Source organism: Erigeron canadensis, chromosome 6, assembly GCF_010389155.1.
Source record: "Erigeron canadensis isolate Cc75 chromosome 6, C_canadensis_v1, whole genome shotgun sequence".
NCBI classification, from domain to species: Eukaryota; Viridiplantae; Streptophyta; class Magnoliopsida; order Asterales; family Asteraceae; genus Erigeron; species Erigeron canadensis.
In genome coordinates, this window is record NC_057766.1 from 29,442,549 (window position 1) to 29,464,059 (window position 21,511).

Genomic DNA, 21,511 nt, shown 5'->3' on the forward strand with positions numbered 1-21,511 from the left:
ATGTGTTTGGGTTCACTGGTTATATAACACTTGTAACTGGTGTCGCATTAGTGATATGCATTTTGAGGCCATAATGTGATGGCCAATGAGAAGTTGCCATGTGGGTTGATAACTTTGCTTACATGGCATTAGGAATTTAGTAGTTGTGTGTAGAGATGATATGTGATGAAGGGACGAAATTTGTTCTTCATGGGAGTCCTTATGATTGTCCTATTATTGAACATGTGATTTTGAGTGAATTGCATGTATAGTCCCTTGAATTATGTTTATTTTATCTTTGGATGTTACATGTGAATTCTTTTTGTGTAATTGAATACTTCCTTATTCATAGTTCATGAGCAACTAGCGTGGTATCCGTATAATGAGTGACAGATTATCTCTTTTGATGGTTTCTTGATTATTTTTTATGATCATTCATATTTGACGGTTTTCGACGGTTTGTGGTGATTGTTAGCCAATAGTGGTCGTTGATAGCGGTGTAACAAGCCTCGAAAAATCACACACAAACCTCTAACCCTAGCCCAGCCAACTCCAACCCTTAGGCCCATCAACATAGAAGCTATAAGAATTTAGATATACAAGTTTGAGCTATTTTAACATGAACCCACGTCTAACTTTGTATAATGGGGTTTGCCCCCTCATCTCAAGTACTTGCAACCTGTTCAAGCTACATTTGACCCATGTAACTAGCAAGTAGTAGGACTAGTGGACTACTCTGCAAGCAAATGAGTTGCAGTTTGCACCTATAATTCCTTCTTTATTTTACTTTGCCCACAATATTCTCTGAACAATATATGGATCGTAATTAGAGTTGGCATATCGTGTCCGACACGACACGATAAGACACGAACACGATAGGGTTATTCACGAACACGACACGATAGTTAATCGTGTCAGTTTTTCCAAACACGAACACGACACGATTTTTATCAGGTTACACGATAAGGGGCCTATTAAGGTACTTGTTAAAAGTTACACGATAAGGGACCTGATAACGTATCTTATCGTGTTTTAACGTGTTTTATCGTGTCTTAACGTGTCTTATCGTGTCTTAATGTGTCCTTAACGTGTCTTTAACGGGTCTTTAACGGGTCCTTAACGTGTCTTTAACATGTCCATATATATACTACTTGTCTTATCGTGTTTTAACATGTCCAGACCTGTTAGGACACGATAACTATTCGTGTCTTAACAGGTTCAGACCTGTTAAGACAAGAAACACGTTAAGGCCAAACACGAAAAAACTAAGTCGTGTCGTGTCGTGCTAACAGGTCCGTGTCGGAAATTGCCAGCTCTAATCGTAATGGTGATGTGATGTTTTTGTAGATGGTTTAAAGTGGCCAAAATAAAATAGATGGTAGAAAGGAACACAAAATGAAGATACATGTTCATCAAATTTTGGTCAATAAACTTTGCAGTTTTCAGAACATGATATGGACATTGTAACTTTGAGGAGTCAAGAACATAACAAAATAACTGATTCATCAAAATGATCATGAGCAATTCGGAAAGTTCAAACAATAAGTCACAAAAGTAATGTCACAATCCCTAGATACAACAACTTGTAGGGTAAGAAATTACCCGTTAACCTGACCTCTGCAACAAAACTAGCACATTCTTAAGAGCAAAATTTGGAACTTCACGTGAAAAAGTTGTATCTATTTGAGATAAGTAGATGAAACCCACATAAGCACATAAGTTACCAACGAAGTTGTCACTTCTAAACTCCTTGGCCCTTTGAGTATTGGTGGAATAACAGACACCATCAAGAACGTTCCTAACAGCCATGACACAATAAAAGTTCCAACCCTGCAAGTCAAATACATCTAAGTCAACAGTATGAACTTCTATAGTTCTCTTTGTGTCACAATATCAGCACTTTGGTTTCTTGAAGGTGCCAATTATAATAAAAGGGAACCAGCGTTGGTCTCATTTATGTTTTTACGAGAACAGTTCCAAATTTTGATTTTAGGTAATTACTCAAGATGCACCATGCCACATCAACTCATCAGAAAGAGTCAGCATGGTCGAAAGTTACAAACATCAGTTGCCACGTCATCATTTTACCCAGTCAGACTTGTGAATAAAAGATTTTAACATTTTTTTTCTAGTATTTGAAAAGCTAGTTACCATTAACTGAAACTGGACCAAATTTGGTTACGCATTTAAACAGCCCTTTTTGAAGCATAGCCCAAGATTGCTTAAATACCATAACTTGTTTACCAGTGATAATGTTAGTCTAATTTAATCATACAAGCAAACAAAATTTAGTTAAAAGCGTCAACAGATAGAAAATACTGTACTAGATAGCAGTATTACACGAGAAGACATATAGAAAGTATGAAACATTAGAAAATACTGTACTAGATAGCAGTATTACACGAGAAGACATATAGAAAGTATGAAACATACCCGTAAAGAAATGCTCTGAGTTTGCTCTGTAGCCGCTCATGTAAGAAATAAATTGTGGTAAACAGTGATATTGCAACCTGAAGGGTGGGCCCTTCTTCAGTTGGAAAGAGCACTGTTAGAGCTGCAAGTACCACAAAGGCGATGGACGTTTTGATAATGAACTTTGTAGCCGGAGTTCTAAATCTGCTTGTAACAGCCTGCACATAACGGGACTGGGTTACTTCCCTCATCTTCTTCTTGACATTGATTTTGGGATTTTTCCTCTCATAGAACTGTTGCATTATTATTTTGTCGTGCGCAGATTCAATTGCATCAACACTTGGCTTATGACCGGCATATTTTTGAACTAAAAAGTTCCTAGCACTTTGGATTTCGTCTTCAGAAGCTTCTTTGCTGATGCCAAGTCTTTTGTATGGATCCTTTATGTTGATTCTTGGAAAAACTGCTGCAGTTAAAGAAAACATTAGATTAGAGTTATGAAGTCGGGATTCATTTAAAAACACCATTGAAATTGAATATTACACAAAACCAATAGTAGTCTTTGAAACAACAAAAAGAATGTTTGAATGTGCGTGTTGAAAGTGACTATGTGATGTTAAATAAATAAATCAGACAATTAGCTATTAAGCGCCAAGAAAGCAGACCCTAAAAAACAGAGTTAGGATTAAGCTTCTACTGATAATCAGAAAATCAAATGTTTGAGTCTTTGACATACTGTTCATTAATATATTATTTAAAAATAGGAGTAAAAAGTCTCATTAAGTGTTATTAAGAAATAAAAAGCTAGTTTGTGTCTTACCTCTTATGTTGCATTCATTAAGAAGCTGAGAATTACAACTAGAATCAGAATATGTTTATTGGTTTCAAAATGCAAATCTATACATCCCCAAAAATAAGTGCAGAAACCAGTATATGACAATTCAGAATTTATAAACCTATGCAATAACACATCAAAGTAACTGTTGTTATGTAAAGAAGACCATGTGCATGTTACGGATTACCTGATGATTCATCCCTAGCATCACCGAAGGAAGCATCCATGGCACATTTCACCAAAGAATTCCTTCTTCTTGTGATATATCTCTGTGTCAAACTAAAACCAGCCAAATTATCTCGCCTGCTTAGAGACAAAATCAACAGATAAACTTACAAATCTCAATTTCTGATACTACATATAAACATCATTAAAAGGCGACAAATAAAGCTCACCTTTTATAAACACTATAGAACTCTCTACTTTTACTCAACACAGAAGTCCGTTTACATGGTAAAGCCGGACCTCGTGAATGTAGACGAAAGCAATACTTGGTGGGACTACCAGTCAATCCAGATAGATTCATCTTCTTATACGATAAACTTCAAAAACACAGATATCCATCATTATTAAATCACTCTGAATCTGAACACAAATCAACGACTTGAACGAAAAAACGACGTAACAAAGCATAGGCATGAAACATATCAACATTTAGTCATAGACATCATTAAATCACTGCTAAAGCATCATTTTACACAACTTTGTCTCTAGTGTGTAGCATCCTAGTTGGTTCTGGGGGCATTTTAAAAAGTATACAAGCCGAAGTCGGTACGTATTAGAAAACGTCTTAGCTGAAGCTTAGGTCAGTCAATTCTGGACCTGGGGAAATACACCTCTATACAAAACTTAATCACGAAAAGGCAAAAACTAAAACAAAGTTATATAACCTAAAAATATTAAATATGCTGATATTGTTTATTTAGTGAGAAAATTAAAACTAAAATTGAGTAACAATTTGAGGTATACTTGACAATAATAATAAGCAAGCAATAAATTAATGCAGGTTAAAAATGAGCATAATATAATATGAAGGAGGTACCTGATAAGGGTGGTTGTTTTGATAGCTTCAGTATATATTAATTAATTAAAGAATGAAATGAAGATAAAATATGTAGTAATTAATTTCATGGAAGTTTTCAGAAGATGATTTTGGAGTTCAAAACAATGGAGGATTAGGGAGGGGAGCTCGGCCAAAAGGGCTTTTTGTTGTTATAGCAGCTACCAGAGTTCTAAGTTGGTTAAAAAAGGTTAAGTAGACACATAATCAACATTCCGTTGTAGTCTAGTTGGTTAGGATACTCGGCTCTCACCCGAGAGACCCGGGTTCAAGTCCCGGCAACGGAATATTTTTTTTATTTTTTCTTTCAAAAGTTGGCTTTTTCTTATTCATTTTGCATTTTTCATAAACGTTAGTTTAAATCTGCTTAAAGTCAATAAATGTATTTTGGTTTTCTACATGTTGATGTTTTGGTATTGTTCAAATGTAAAATAATGATATTCATACGATAACGTAGTCAAGGAAATAAAACCTTTATAAATAATACCTTTTCGAGTTATGAAAGGACTCCATTTCGAATCACCAAGAGGCACCTTTTCGAGTTATGAAAGGACACCTTTTTAGATTACCAAGGGATAACCTTTCGAGTTGCTAAGGGACAACCTTTCAAGTTACTAAGGGACAACCTTTCGAGTTACCAAGAGACAACCCTTTCAGATTACCAAAGGACAACCTTTCGAGCTACTAAAGGACAACCTTTTGAATCACTAAAGGTCATATTTGTCACTATAAATAAGTGAAACAAACATGAAAGGAAAATGATAAGTTCTTACAAAAAAACTCTATGTACTATAATTCTCTCTGAACCAAAAAACCTTCGAATCACTATCTAGCAAATATAACAAGAACATATATCACCATCATAGGATTGGATGGCGTAAAACCGTATACATAATACGAGTTACTAGCGGGGAATCACCACCCAAATATCCTAATCCTTCTCACATCTCCCCATATTAGGTGTTATGGGACCAATGTACGCTTCTTATCATATAATGATATAAGATTGCATACTCGTAAAACGTATATGTTAATTGACGTATCATCATTTGGCACCATCCATGGGACCATACTTGGATTCCCATTCTTATAAAGGAAACCAAGAACCTCATATCACCATCTTGCTAGTAACTAGGTAAGAAATGGTTGAGACAACTCAGACCAAACATCACCCCAACGACAACTCAGACCAAACACCACCCCAACCTACAACAATCCAGAAGCTCTAGGCAATGAACCCTCATTCATGCTTCATGACACTGGGGGGACCTAGCAACATGATCTCCCATTTAAACTCAAATGAACTTATGACGCAGACGATGGTTCGAAACCTTGATCAAATCCACACCTTGTATACTGAACTCGCTCAAAAACTGAAAGACATTTCCCCCCGACCCTTATTCACAGGAGTCAACCCCCTAATCACGGAACCACGAAATTTAGATTCTGATGACGTAGCCCAAAGGAAAAACAAAGACAATTTGTTTGTTGAAAGTGATAGCACAGACCAAACAAGGGCTCGCACCACCACGGGAGCTGCACCACTCGTAAAAGGGAAAGTCACACCAAACACAGACTTTTACCATGAGCCCTTCGTATTTAAAGAACCTGACAGAGACGTTCGAGACCTGGTGGCTTCATCCTTCACCAAAAGAATCCGGGACTATAACATGCCTGACGGCTTGAAGGTCCCAACTAACCTTCGACCGTATGATGGGACTACAGATCCTGACGATCATCTCACGGTTTTCATGGGAACAATGGATGTACATAAGTTACCAGAACCTGCTTGGTGTAGATTCTTTCATATCACGTTATGTGGGGCAGCGAGATTCTGGTACGATAAACTGGCACCCGGAAGCATCGATGGTTTCCATCGGTTAAGAGACAAATTCAGGGCAAACTTCCTTCAACAAAGGAAATTCCAAAAGACTCAAGCAGGGATCCTTGGAATTCGACAACGGCCGGAGGAATCGCTAAAAGACTATGTAGCCCGATTCAGCAAAGAAACACTGCACATGGCAGACAGATCGGACGCCATGGTCCGTGGAGCATTTATCAGTGGATTACGTCCTGGAAGACTATTCAAGGACCTCATTGCAAGACCACCGTCATCGTTGGAGGATCTGTTTATTCAGACTAACAACTTCATACGCGCAGAGGATGCTAATAATGAAAATCGATTGCATGATCCTCGGCGCTCGAGTCACGAGACGAAGCAACATGCAACGTACCGAGACCTATCCCGAAGGCAAAAAGAAAAAAATGATTTCAAACCTAGACATAACGACCGGACACACGCTCAACGTGACACTTTTATACCTCTCGTGATATCTCCTGCAGAAATACTAACTACCGCAGAGAGAAAACGCTACTACGACCGCCACCAAAAATGTTCACCCCCGCAAACAAAAGAGATCGCACAAGGTATTGTGATTTTCATGAAGATCATGGCCACGACACCAACGATTGTATAGACCTGCGAAAGGAAATTGAAGCATGCATACGGAACTGAAAAATGGCCCATCTAGCCAAGGAAGCAAAGGCTCATAACAACAACCAAACAAACAAACCCTCAGGGTCTGCTAACACATGCTTTCCGCAGCTTGAATGGAACCAAAAAACCAATGAGGACGCCAAGCCAAAGAATGAAATACACATGATTCAACATACATATGCAAACGTAGCCCTCTCCACGATACAAGTTCCAAACATCACATTTTCCAGTGATGACCCTATACCCGAACATTGCACAGGAGACGAACCATTAATCATCAAGGCAATTGTTGGTACTACACAAATTCACCGAATTTATGTTGACGGGGGAAGTTCAGCTGAAATCATGTATGAGCATTGTTTTAAACAACTCACTACAGAAGAAAAGGCAAGAATGTTACTACCTACGATACCACTTGTCAGATTTGTTGGTCAAGTATCATGGCCCTTGGGTACGATTAGCCTACCGGTTACCTTATATGATTACCGTGGACAAATGAGCAAGACAATAATAACCAATTTCATGATAATTAGAGCTCCTTCACCTTACAACGTCATTTTAGGAAGACCTGGAATAAGGCAGCTTGGCACGGTAGCATCCACCCTGCATTCAATCATGAAGTTCTCCACGAAACATGAAATCGCCATTATTAAGGGTGAACGACTCCAAGACCCCATTTGTAATCAAATCTCTAGAAAAAGAGATCCTCCAGATTCCTCCAATGATACAAAGGATGTAGAAAAAATAGTCATCAATGAATCATATCCAGAACAAACAGTTTCCATAGCCTCAAACCTCCCAAGAACAATGAAGCAACATCTCTGCGAATTCTTGAGTTCCAACAAGGATGTGTTAGCCTGGACGCCAACCGATATGACCAGGGTACCTCGAGAACTTGCAGAACATAAGCTCAACGTTCACCCGCGAACATTCCCGGTTTGGCAGAAGAAACGTGTTTTAGCAAAAGAAAGAAGTGACGTGATAACTGTAGAAGTCACAAAATTAGTCAAGGCACGAATACTGAGGGCTGTATTTTTCCTAAATGGGTATCCAACCCCGTTATGGTAAAAAAAAGGTAGATGGCACATGGCGGATGTGTATCGGTTTTATGAACTTAAACAAGGCTTGCCCAAAAGACAGCTACCCGTTACCAAAAATAGATCAAGATATAGAATCTCTAGAAGGATATAAGCTAAAATGTTTCCTCGATGCCTATAAAGGTTACCATGAAATACGCATGGCCAAGGAGGATGAAGAGAAAACATCCTTCCACACCGAACATGGGACCTTTTGCTATGACAAAAATGTCATTTGGACTTAAAAATGCAGGAGCAACTTACCAGCGGTTGACGGATAACATATCTCTAAATCAGCTGGGTCGGAACATGGAGGTATATGTAGATGATATGGTGATAAAATCCAGTAATGAAGGCAGCTTAATATCGGACATCACGGAAACATTCGAAATGTTGCGCAAAGCTAACATGAAACTGAATCCATGAAAGTGCACATTTGGAATGGAAAGCGGCAAATTTTTAGGATACATGGTCACTAACGAAGGGATACATGCTAATCCTGAAAAGATCCAGGCAATAGTTGAGATGGCATCCCCAAAAACACTACGGGATGTACAAACTTTAAATGGAAGGTTGGCAGCACTAGGACGCTTCCTAGCAAAATCTGCAGAAAGGTCGTTACCCTTTTTCAAAACTTTAAAAGGGTGTTTAAACAAAAAAGATTTCAAATGGAGCAGGGAAGCAGAATCGGCGTTCCAAGAACTTAAGAGCCACCTTCAATCTCTGCCGGCATTAACGGTCCCAAGACCGGGCGAAACATTGATCCTTTATCTAGCAGCCGCAAAAGAAGCCATTAACGCAGTTCTCTTAGCAGAACGTCAGAATGTCCAAAAACCAGTACACTTCGTCAGTAGAGCTCTTCAGGGACTAGAGTTAAACTACCCAAACCTCGAAAAGTCAGCTCTAGCTCTAGTAAATGTCGCACGTAGACTACGTAGATATTTTCAAGCACACACAATTTGTGTTTTGATAGATCAACCAATTAGACAGGTCCTTCTAAAACCGGAAAATTCTAGACGACTGGCAAAATGGGCAGTCGAATTAGGAGAACACGAAATTATATACAAGCCACGCACATCATTAAAAGGACAGGTCTTGGCAGATTTTCTGGCAGAATCACCAACTATCACCCACAACAACCAATTAACGGATCAACAGCCAAGTCGATCACCCAACTTAACATGGACTTTATTCACTGATGGAGCCTCCAGCATTGACGGCTCTAGAGCCGGCTTGATTTTGACGGACCCGGACGGACAAGAAATAACCGATGCCCTCCGATTCAACTTCAAAGCCTTGAATACTGAAGCCGAGTACGAGGCTCTAATTGCCGGTCTAGAACTAGCAATTCAGATGGAAACAAAACATTTGCATGTATACACTGATTCTTTGTTAGTTGTCAACCAGGTTAATGGAGAATACACGGCTAGGGAAGAGGTCATGCAAAAGTACTTAAAAAAGGTGACAGTCTTGAGGAAATCCTTCAACACGTTTATAAAAACGCAGGTGCCAAGATCGAAGAACAAACAAGCAGACGCCCTCAGCAAGCTAGCGTCTTCCTCATTCACACACCTAACAAAGAATTTGTTGGTTGAAATTGTTCCTAGAAGAAGTATCGAAGTAAAACTGGTCAGCTCGGCTGAAACAGTGGAAGGAACCTGGATGAATCCAATCATAGACTACTTGAAAAACGGGACCTTACCAGATGACCATAGTGAAGCACGGAAGATAAGAATCAAAGCACCCCAATACTCAATAAAACAGGAAATATTGTACAAGAAAGGATACTTGACTCCTTGGTTAAGGTGTGTGACATCCGAAGAAGCTAACTACGTACTACAAGAGTCACACTTTGGCTCGTGTGGATCACATGCTGGAGCACGCAGCATTGCACAAAAAGCAGCAAGGCTAGGATATTTTTGGCCAACAATGTACTGTGATGCAACCAAACTCGTCCAAATTTGTGAAAATTGTCAGCGACACGCACCTATCATACACCAGCTCCAACAAGATTTGACAAGCATCTCAAGCCCATGGCCATTCTATCAATGGGGAATCGATATTGTGGGACCATTCCCAATGGCACCAGGAAAAGTAAGATTCTTAGTAGTCGCAATTGACTACTTTACTAAGTGGGCAGAAGCGGAGCCATTGGCAACGATAACTGGCCAGAGAATTCTTAAGTTTGTATGGCGCAATATCGTATGTCGTTTTGGTATTCCTTGAGTAATCATCAGCGACAACGAGAAACAATTTGCAAATAACCCATTTTGAGATTGGTGTGTTGAGCTTAAAATAAAACAACAATTTACATCCGTAGCGCACCCACAAGCAAATAGACAGACAGAGGTCACTAACCGAACGATCTTACAAGGCCTAAAAGCACGACTAAGCAAAGCAAAGGGACAATGGGTAGAAGAGTTGCCAAATGTCTTATGGGCATATAGAACGACTTCAAAAACACAGGCTGCACTCCTTTCAGTCTTGTGTACGGGTCAGAAGTTGTCCTACCACCAGAAATTGGGATGCCAACTTATCGCGTCAGTCATTTTGATCCAACAACAAATGACACGGATTTGCGTACCAATCTTGAACTATTAGATTAACTACGAGAAATGGCGGCAATACGCAATGCGAAATACAAAACACAAACAGAAAGATACTATAACAGAAGGGTCAAACACAACTTCCTAAAAGTTGGCGATTTTGTGCTAAGAAAAAACGAAGCAAGCAAACAAGAAGAACAAAAGAAATTAGATCCAAATTGGGAAGGCCCATATCAAATTATCAGCGTCAAAAGCCAAGGGACGTATACTTTGGCAGATTTAAAGGGGCAAAAGATACCACGAACGTGGCACATCAGCAACCTAAGAAAGTTCCATTTTTAAAATTTATGTCCAAGCGCAAAATATACACGAAAATTGTACATAGTGCAATGAAATAAAGTATACACGAAAGATGTATAAATAAGTCACGCAAAGTAGCGTAAATGTACACACACACAAAAAAAAACTTGTGTACAAAAATATATCCATTATTATTATTATATATATATATATTTAAAGATATGATAATGCAAGAATGTTTGTGTTTAAAAAAAAAAATTAATAATAATAATAAAATAAAAACAAAAACAAAAAGTGAACAACATTTTACAAAAATTATATCGGTTATTGTATTACATTACATGGCCATAACCAAAATGATTCTAGCATTTTTATGTACAATAAATTAATCTTATCCAAGAGAACAAAAACTCAAAACCTTACAAACTATTTTGGTCAATATATTTAAGTACTCATATCAAAACATGGTATTTAAAATATGATCTCGACGTCGTCGTTAAATCATATATATATATATATATATATATAAATGGCACTATCATGCCATTAAACTTATGTCAAAGCCTTAAATCCATTGTCCTCAATATCACAAAGTTTATAGCACAAAAAGTACAAGAAATGCCTTTGCAAAATAGTGATCAAATATATGAAGTATATCCACGTTAGATTATGTAGACTTCAAGCAGCAACATAAGAATTTAATAATATGGAGATGAGAACATAAAACATAAAAATAGAATTTATTAAACAAACTTCATTACATAGCCTTATCTCCCTTAAACTTTGCCACATAAAGAGAAATAATCTTTAAACCCACCATAGAAACGTAGAAGCAACAAACCACACAACTTATTTCGATATCCTTTTTTCCTAAAAACCCAACAACAGCAAAATTGGCCATTTTATATATATAAAAAAAAGGCCTAAAGGGAATTTAGGAAAACAAACGAACCAACCCGACACTTTAGACGTGACCACCGCCAAAAAGTTAACGGAGGTACACAATTTCAGCATCCATTGTATAGACTTGGGCCCCGAGGCTTTCCTTTTCAACAACAAGACGATGATTCTCTAACATACATACATTGATATCATCTAAGCGAGAAGCAGCAACAGCCTTGAGTTCATTATTGTAAAACTCAAGCTAAGTCCTTTACCTTATCGCCTCCTCGAGACGATTTGTTAGTTCTTGATTCGCCTTGATGAGGTCATAATAGCGCTGTTCTATCCAGGGTATTTGATTGGAAGCAAGGTTATTTGACCATTCAGCCTTAACAATGGAGTGAGGGGGGACGTAGTGACCAACGGTAGAGGAAGCGGCTTCAATACGGGCAGGAATTTTGGGAACGATTTGAGGCGGGGTGAAGGGTCCTTCAGAAGTGTTAATCTGCGTAAAAGGCATTTTAAAAAAAAACATACTAAATAGCTCCAATGATAGAACTAAAAAACTTCTAAAATAAATAATGGAAGACTCAAAAAAGGTAAAGAATTACCTGATACGGCTCCATTGATTACTTTGAGTACATGTAAAGATAAAATTGAAAATACAACAATTTATATTAAGTAAAACAATCATTACCCTAGTAATAGCCATGCAACATGACAATAATACTATCCACGTAACAAGCAAAACTGGACCACAAAAGATGAGTCAGCATGTAGTTGGACTACTAAGCTTATAAACTATTCAAAGATGTGAAATTAGCATAGACAATGGTAACAACTTATAAATAAAGGACCCTTCACCCCGCCTCAAACAAGAAGAACAATAGAAATTAGATCCAAATTGGGAAGGCCCATATCAAATTATCAGTTTCAAAAGCCGTGGGACGTATACTTTGGCAGATTTAAAGGGGCAAAAGATACCACGAACGTGGCACATCAGCAACTTAAGAAAGTTCCATTTTTAAAATTTATGTCCAAGTGACAAACCACCCCAGGGTTTTACTATTTATACCCAAATAAATAATGGAGTGGTATTAATGTGTCAAACCAACTCATCCACAATGTAATTTCTTATGTAATAAAAGCCTCTCCCATGGGAAATATTATATTTTTGCCGGCAAATAAATGTACATCTCCCGACATTAAAGGGATAAAAAAAAGCGCAAAAGATACACGAAAATCATATATAGCGCAATGAAATAAATTATACACCAAAGATGTATAAATAAGTCACGCAAAGTAGCGTAAATGTACACACAAAAAAAACTTGTGTACAAAAATATATACATTATTATTATTATTATTATTATTATTATTATTATTATTATTATTATTATTATTATTATTATTATTATTATTATATATATTTAAAGATATGATAATGCAAGAATGTTTGTGTTTAAAATAATAATAATAATAAAATAAAAATAAAAACAAAAAGTGAACAACTTTTTACAAAAATTATATCGGTTATTGTATTACATTACATGGCCATAACCAAAATGGTTCTAGCATTTTATGTACAATCAATTAATCTTATCTAAGAGAACAAAAACTCAAAACCTTACAAACTATTTTGGTCAATATATTTAAGTACTCATATCAAAACATGGTATTTAAAATATGATCTCGATGTCGTCGTTATATCATATATAAAAAAAATGGCACTATCATGCCATTAAACTTATGTCAAAGCCTTAAATCCATTGTCCTAAATATCACAAAGTTTATAGCACAAAAAGTACAAGAAATGCCTTTGCAAAATAGTGATCAAATATATGAAGTATATCCACGTTAGATTATGTAGACTTCAAGCAGCAACATAAGAATTTAATAATATGGACATGAGAACATAAAACATAAAAATAGAATTTATTAAACAAACTTCATTACATAGCCTTATCTCCCTTGAACTTTGCCACATAAAGAGAAATAATCTTTAAACCCACCATAGAAACGTAGAAGCAACAAACCACACAACTTATTTAGATATCTTTTTTTCCTAAAAACCCAACAACAGCAAAATTGGCCATTTTTATATATATATAAAAAAAGGGCCTAAAGGGAATTTAGGAAAACAAACGAACCAACCTGGCACTTTAGACGTGACCACAGCCAAAAAGTTGACGGAGGTACACAATTTCGGCATCCATTGTATAGACTTGGGCCCCGAGGCAACAGCAAGACGATGATTCTCTAACATACATACATTGATATCATCTAAGCGAGAAGCAGCAACAGCCTTGAGTTCATTATTGTAAAACTCAAGCTGAGTCCTTTACCTTATCGCCTCCTCGAGACGATTTGTTAGTTCTTGATTCGCCTTGATGAGGTCATAATAGCGTTGTTCTATCTAGGGTATTTGATTGGAAGCATGGTTATTTGACGATTCAGCCTTAACAATGGAGTGAGGGGGGACGTAGTGACCAACGGTAGAGGAAGCGGCTTCAATACGGGAAGGAACTTCGGGAACGATTTGAGGCGGGGTGAAGGGTCCTTCAGAAGTGTTAATCTGCGTAAAAGGCATTTTTTTAAAAACATACTAAATAGCACCAATGATAGAACTAAAATACTTCTAAAATAAATAAAAGAAGACTCAAAAAAGGTAAAGAATTACCTGATACGGCTACATTGATTACTTTTAGTACATGTAAAAATAAAATTAAAAATACAACAATTTATATTAAGTAAAACAATCATTACCCTAGTAATAGCCATGCAACATGGCAATAATAGTATCCACGTAACAAGCAAAACTGGACCACAAAAAATGAGTCAGCATGTAGTTGGACTACTAAGGTTATAAAGTATTCAAAGATGTGAAATTAGCATAGACAATGGTAACAACTTATAAAATGTCTACTACAAAGAAAAAAAAAACATCATAATACCGTATAGTGTAAGATATCCATAACAAGATTCCCCTGATTTATTTAAATAAAATTAAAATTCTCACAATAATCAACTAAAATAGATGATATATACATAGATATTAAAATATAAATTCATATACTCCAAAAACATATTTTTGGAGCACTTGAATTGGGGGGCTTAATGATATACATACGATAACGTAGTCAAGGAAATAAAACCTTTATAAATAATACCCTTTCAAGTTATGAAAGGACGCCCTTTCAAATCACCAAGAGGCACCCTTTCGAGTTATGAAAGAACACCCTTTTAGATTACCAAAAGACAACCTTTCAAGTTGCTAATGGACAACCTTTCGAGTTACCAAGGGACAACTTTTTGAGTCACCAAATGACAACCTTTCGAGTTACCAAGATACAACCCTTTCAGATTACCAAAGGACAACCTTTTGAGTTACTAAAGGACAACCTTTCGAATCACTAAAGGTCATATTTGTCACTATAAATAAGTGAAACAAACATGGAAGGAAAATGATAAGTTCTTACAAAAAAACTCTATGTACTATAATTCTCTCTGAACCACAAAACCTTCAATCACTATCTAGCAAATATAACAAGAACATATATAACCATCATAGGATTGGATGGCGTAAAACCGTATACATAATACGAGTTACCAGCGGGGAATCACCACCCAAATATCCTAATCCTTCTCACATCTCCCCATACTAGGTGTTATGGGACCAATGTACGCTTCTTATCGTATAATGATATAAGATTGCATACTCGTAAAACGTATATCTTAATTGACGTATCATCATAAAATAATTAGATAAAAAGTATATACACAAAAAGAGAAAACACATCAATCCAATCTTATAGATGATACTTCAACATAGATGTGAAATGTGGTTGTTCTCACAAAAAATTTCCTCACATGTACGAATACCCTATGATTGATACATACCCTACTAATAGTATATGGTTTACAAAAAGACAATATCGGACACCCAAATCTCCATCATGTAACTTAGTAGTAAAACATCTTGACATCTTCACAAAATGTGAAATCTTAGTTTTAAACTTTTCTAGATAAATATTATCAAGGTAAATAGAAAATGCTTAAAAACAACTATAGTATAAATTTATCCTACATGAGAGTACATGGAACTGATTCACCCCAATTGCAGATATCGCCCAAATGTTATATGTGGTCAAGTAGCTGCTTTGGGCCCCCAATAGTACAAGACCTTTAACTTTTATACAGTGAGCTTAAGGTTTCTGATAATTGGGTTAATACTATACTAATTAATACAAAGGAAAAAAAAATCAACTATTGCTAAAAAAGAGGGGACGAGTAGACGACTCACATAGTCACATAATTAACCAATTGCTCATAACAAAACTCTGACCTCCTTGAGAAGTAAAGCATGTCTATTTTCTTTCTCAAGATATGATGTCAACATTCAAATCCTATATGTATGGTGAGATCGAATTAGGTAAGTTTATTTAATGATGTTTAACTTATTATGCTCCCGAAATCATTCAATAATCTTCTAAACTTCTCTAGTTTTCAGTTAAAATTTTATGTTTTGGTGTAGACTATAATCCACATACCGCAAAAAACCGTGAACCAGAGGTGGCACCACCAGGTCTGCATTGTACCACTTCGACAAGTCCACGGTGCACCACTAGCACCCAACACAAGATAGTAAGATTTATGGTCCTTCTTCGTAGCATCTATCTTTTTTTACTTTATATTGTATGCTAATAAACTAGCCCAAAATTAATCTAGTATAGCCAAAAAGCTCAAGTCGGCACCGCCTTGTTTGATAACCCTAAAGGCGAAAAGTGAAAACCAAATGAGTTTACTCTAGGGCCATTTGATTAGAAAGTACGTCAACTTGTCCAATATATCTTTTCTGAGGTCTAAACAAAAAAACTTCTCTATTGTAAGAAACAAAACCGTCTAAAACATCTTTTGTGGCCTAAACAGTAGGTTTGCAGTCATTTTCTCATTTATAATTTAATTTTGTATTCTTTAAATGGATGAAAAAGCCATGTAAGATGTCATGTCACCTTCTCCCCAAATTATTCAACATAACGAACCGCCATCACCATCATGGCCATTATACATTTTCATTCTCAAGTTGGCATCTGGTTACGTCTCAGTCAGCAACAACAACAAAACTAATCTCATATACAAGAAATCCAACCAAAATTATAATCAACTTCATCAAGCTTAAACCTTAAAGTCGGTTGGACTCACCATGTTAGCAAATCAGATTTCTATATATAGATATCTAAAATTTGGCTCTAACAAATAGATCAGGAGGATCAGATAATTAGAAGAAGCAATTGGCCCTCGAATATCTTCCTCTTAATGTTTATAGTCATAGGAAAACATTAAAAACATTTCCATGGTGATAAAACCTTGATTATTTTAAATTGATGAAGGGTAGACGTGGGTCACTTCAGGCAAAGATTCCGACCAATCCTCCCAAGAACTAACATACAATTTTCCGACCACATAGACATCAAAAAACGACACCCATGAAAATGGTGGAACCTTAAAGCAAATAGTGGGTTCATTTCTGTTTTCAATTTTCTATATTCGTCCCTGCCACCTCCACCCTCAACGACACAAATACAAAGATATGATGTTTAGATTTATATTTGGAAATTGATCAATTAAATTATTATTAATAATTTAGATATGAGATGAAATATGAATTTGAGGATTGATTTGTATGTATAATAATGTGTAATTTGCGAAGTGATAAGAGATGTTAGAAGAAAAACGGATGTCCACATGTATGCCAGGTGGATTTGATAGATAACAAATGAGTGATAACCGGTTCCACATCATCCCTTAGCCGGTAGAGTCTCACAATAGAGTTTTTGCCGGTTTTGTTTCCTACAATAGAGAATTTTTTTTGTCAATGGTATCAGAGCCATTTTGTTTTTTAAAATAAGGGGGAGATGGAGAATAAATCCATTTTAATAAACGATTTTGAAGAATCTAAAGAAAACATGACTGAAATTTTAAATTTCAATGAAAATGAAAAAGGTTTTGTATCAGATTACATGATTAATTCTGATCAACTTACAAAAATTAACAAGCTTAAATTCAAGCTTGATTCAAGACAGGTTTTTAACCAGTCTGGATATTTACAGAGTTTAGTTTCAAAAGCTTTTACTCAAAAAAATAAAATCTTTTACTGTTTTAATACTGAAGAACTTTCAGTAGATATAAAAGATACTTCTGGAGAACTTTATTTACCACTTTTAACCAAAGGTGAAATAGCAAAAAGGCTATTAAGTGTTAGACCAGATTTAAGAAAGTCTCTTAATATGGTTCATATAGGAGCTGTAAAAATTCTCCTAAAAGCACAATTCAGAGATGGAATTAACTTTCCAATAAAAATGGCACTCGTTGACAATAGAATTGTTAACAGACAAGATGCTCTATTAGGGGTAGTACAAGGAAATTTAGCATATGGTAAATTTATGTTTACTAGTTTATCCTAAATTCGCATTACATAGAGAGTCTAGAGATTTTGATAAGTCTTTAAGCTTTATACACCAATGTGAAAGAACTGACCTTATGGAACCAGGTAATAAAGTATTTACGGTTAATTATTTGATCGCATATGCTATTACAAATAGTACTCATTCAATAGAGTATAAAGAAAAAGAGAATATCACAATGGAAGATATATTCTCAGAAATTGGAACTGTAGAAGGCAGTAAATTTACTGAACCATCACAGTTACAAGAAAATTGGGCAATAAATATTGCGCGAAATAAAAAGGTTTTACACCAAAGGCCTAGATATAATTTCTCTAATTCGTTAAGATTAAGTGAACCTAGTTCATTTGAAATCTCTTCTGATTTAATGAGATCAATGTCCGAAAGGATAGATAAATATGGAGAAATCCTCAAAGAGGTAGTAGGAATTTAATATGTCCTATTATTCCTAAAAATTGAGTTCTAACCTGAAAAGTTAGAAAAAAACTTTTTTGATAACTTAGAAAAAGATGATCTAGATCAAGTCAATGAACTAGTGCAACTTTTATCCTTAAGCGATGAAGAATGTGAACAAAGGTTCTCAGAAAATAAAGAATTGAAAAATAAATATTTTCCCTATCAAGAGAAGATTTTTACTATTCAAAAACCAAAAATCGAAGAACCAGAAACCGAAGACGATTCTTTTGATGACATGGAGGTTGAAGAAGAAAAAGAGCCAATAGAGCACAAAATAAATAGGAATCAAACTCAAGCTAGTAGTAGCAAAAGGTCTTCCTATAATAATACTAAATCGGAATTTTCTATGCCATATCACAAAGGCATACCCAATTCAAATAACAATGGAAATTCACAACCCATTGACACTATAAAAATTGATTGCATCTTTGACTTCGAAAGAAGAAAAGAAATAATTGATAAATGGAATACTGAAGTAAGTTTAATTATTCAGTCAAATCCTAATGAGTTTTCTCATGCAAGAACTATTTTACTTTTGGTAGAACATAAATCTTCTGGCATAATTCAAAATATGATCAAAGGAACTAATTGGAATATAGATCTACATGGAGGAGATTTATATTATCAAATTATTGGTGCCATATACATGATGTTCTTAGGACTTGATTTTGTTACCAATAGAGATCAAGAAAATGGCAGAATACAAGAAAAGGCAAGACAAGCCTTAACAAAAGCTCAAATTTGCGATATATGTCTTTTAGAAGACTTTACTTGTTTATTTGAACAAAATCTATATAAATTATCCACAAGTGAATATCATAATTGGATAGAGATATATTTAATGAAAATTCCTATCGTTGGAGTAAAAGCCAAAAAAAGATGGAATAAAGAAAAAAATGATTTAACAAAGCACTCCCTTGGATTTGCTACAAAAATTGTTAAAGAAGAAATTGCAATTATTTGTGATCTTGCAAATACGCAAAAACAATTAAAAAGGTTTAATAAAAATTGTTGTACAAATTTGACTGATATACCACCATTATCATATGGTTGTAACATAGTTAAAGACAAGAAATATTTCAAAAATAAATATAAAAAGAAATATGATAAACCTACCAATAATAGAAGGTTTTGGAAGCCAAAAAAGAAAACATTTACCCCAGGTAAATACTTTTCAAAAGAAAAACCTAAGGTATGTCCTCAAGGTAAAAAAGACTGTCGGTGCTGGATATGCTCCGAAGAAAGGCATTATGCAAATGAATGTCCAAATAGGCAAAATTTTCCTAACAAAGTAAAGCTTATTTTAGAAGCAGAAAAAGATGGATATTTTCCCTCAGAAGACAATTTTAAAGGAGTAACAAAGGTATACTCATTAAAAATTGAATACTCTTCGTCAGAAGAATCTAGTGAAGAATAAATATTATTTTAAACAGATGTTTCTAATAAATTTTAAAGCGCAGGTTTTGAAGACAAAAACTGCAGGAAAAGAAGAAATTACCAAAGAAAATTACTCATGGTAAAAAAGATTATCTATCCAGATAACAAGTGATGTCTTGTCAAAAGACAAATGCAGATTTCAAGATATTCCATTAAAACATCTTGACAAAAATGATATTGTTTATTGCTTGACCCACTATTTTCATAAACGAAAGCAATGACACAATCAAAAATTTTGCTATAAATAGCATTCAAAGAGTCTTTGAAAAGGAAAAAGACATCTAATTTTCCATTTAAAGAAAGGGGAATAATGGATGAGCTTAAGGCATTTCGCCTAAAAGAAAAAATTCTTTTGATTGAGTTAAAAGCTATTCAAGAAAAAATAGCTCTCTATGACGAAAGTCTAACAACTGTTAATTCAGAACAGGAATCCGCATGGATAAAATCTGTCTATGACGAAAGTCTAACAACTGTTAATTCAGAACAGGAATCCGCAAGGATAAAATCTGAGTCTATTCCCTCTCAAACGGTAAAGGGTAAAGAAAAAGAAAATCCGTTGACTCCTGTTGCTTTGGAAAAAAGCAAAAAGAAAGTTAATGAAGAACTACAATCTTCATCTAGTCCAGCAGCAAACGGCTCTGGTAAAGACACAAAAAATTCGTTGATGGCTGACAGTTTGCCAAAAACTGAAACGGTCTCTCTCAGACCAAGTTACGCTCAAGTGATACATGAGCCCACAAACACAAATTCCAAATATTTTGTCATTTTCGAAGGCAAAAATAGAGGAATTTACGAAGATTGGGGAATTGTCTCCAAATATGTAACTGGAAACCCATTTCCATACAAGAAATATAAAACGCTGTTACAAGCACAGCAAGAAGCTTCTCATTATTCAGCACAGGATGGAAAGAAAGAAATACCTTTAAAGGTAACCTTTTTTACTGAGCCATTGAAGAGCAAAAAGAAAGAAAGAATCATCGAATTCAATCAACCTTTCTCAAGACCAACAGTTATTGAAGAAAAGGAAGAAAGAGATTTAATCTCTCTAGACGAATTTAGAATGATGTGGTCCAAAGCCAAATCGCTAAGTCAAAAAGACTTTGAGGTCGAACATATCTATTCAGAAGATAAAGCTACTAAAAGTTTAATTATCTTTTGTCCAGGTGCCAGCCCAGAGCTTGTTTCTCTAGCATTTTCAGCTGGATTAATAAAGTTCATATATCCTTCTCCTAACTTGCTAGAAATTAGCTTACAACCAGAAGGAATGAAGAAAGCTATTAAAAACTTTCGAAAAAAGATTGCAGCTGCAAAAGATGCAAACATCTTTATCAAGTGTAATTCTACACTACCAGATTGGTCACATGGAGAATCCTTCTAGAGTTACCATCATCTAGAAATTGGTATTGCCCAAGCAAGAAAAGTTGATCCGTCCAAAGTAATGGATGAAGACTACAATGACCTAGAAAACTGGGTTAATATTAGAGCAAAAGGATTTATAAAAATCCTAAATAATCTACAAGGATTAAAAGCAGGTAGCTTTAACAAAGTGAATTATTGCAGTAACCAT

The 21,511-nt window shown here is 35.5% G+C and overlaps 3 protein-coding genes and 1 non-coding gene across 6 annotated transcripts; 3 read left to right on the forward strand and 1 right to left on the reverse strand.

The window, feature by feature from the left end:
• Positions 1–1,465: 1,465 nt before the first annotated feature.
• Positions 1,466–4,393, reverse strand: LOC122603764 (protein CHAPERONE-LIKE PROTEIN OF POR1, chloroplastic). Of its 3 annotated transcripts, none has more exons than XM_043776562.1 (5): positions 4,269–4,393; positions 3,622–3,768; positions 3,414–3,505; positions 2,413–2,857; positions 1,466–1,809 (listed from the first exon to the last, which is right to left on the reverse strand). In XM_043776562.1, exons 2-5 carry the CDS (start codon positions 3,750–3,752, stop codon positions 1,659–1,661), a joined length of 819 nt encoding a protein of 272 aa, XP_043632497.1. In that variant the 5' UTR covers positions 3,753–3,768; positions 4,269–4,393; the 3' UTR covers positions 1,466–1,658. The 3 variants fall into 3 exon arrangements, with proteins under 3 accessions (XP_043632497.1, XP_043632496.1, XP_043632495.1); XM_043776561.1 differs by having other exon boundaries at positions 2,413–2,854; positions 3,414–3,529; XM_043776560.1 differs by having other exon boundaries at positions 3,414–3,529.
• A 107-nt stretch (positions 4,394–4,500) lies between these two features.
• On the forward strand, positions 4,501–4,573 carry TRNAE-CUC. Its single transcript has one exon. It is a non-coding gene; the product is annotated as a tRNA-Glu (tRNA).
• A 3,754-nt stretch (positions 4,574–8,327) lies between these two features.
• On the forward strand, positions 8,328–10,085 carry LOC122604652. The gene has a single exon (XM_043777524.1). It carries the CDS (start codon positions 8,328–8,330, stop codon positions 10,083–10,085), a length of 1,758 nt encoding a protein of 585 aa, XP_043633459.1.
• Positions 10,086–17,553: 7,468 nt separating this feature from the next.
• Positions 17,554–18,484, forward strand: LOC122604653. Its single transcript, XM_043777525.1, has 2 exons — positions 17,554–18,022; positions 18,138–18,484. The coding sequence occupies exons 1-2, from the start codon at positions 17,554–17,556 to the stop codon at positions 18,482–18,484; spliced, it is 816 nt and encodes a 271-aa protein (XP_043633460.1).
• The last annotated feature ends 3,027 nt before the right edge of the window (positions 18,485–21,511 follow it).

Coding starts and splice junctions, on each gene's coding strand:
- LOC122603764 (XM_043776560.1), bottom strand. CDS start 3,752: ATGAATCTATCTGGATTGACTGGTAGTCCCACCAAGTATTGCTTTCGT. Junction 3,530..3,621: donor TTCTATAGTGTTTATAAAAG/GTGAGCTTTATT, acceptor GTCTCTAAGCAG/GCGAGATAATTTGGCTGGTT. Junction 1,810..2,412: donor CTCAGAGCATTTCTTTACGG/GTATGTTTCATA, acceptor TTTGACTTGCAG/GGTTGGAACTTTTATTGTGT.
- LOC122604652 (XM_043777524.1), top strand. CDS start 8,328: ATGGTCACTAACGAAGGGATACATGCTAATCCTGAAAAGATCCAGGCA.
- LOC122604653 (XM_043777525.1), top strand. CDS start 17,554: ATGACTGAAATTTTAAATTTCAATGAAAATGAAAAAGGTTTTGTATCA. Junction 18,023..18,137: donor ACAAGGAAATTTAGCATATG/GTAAATTTATGT, acceptor TTATGGAACCAG/GTAATAAAGTATTTACGGTT.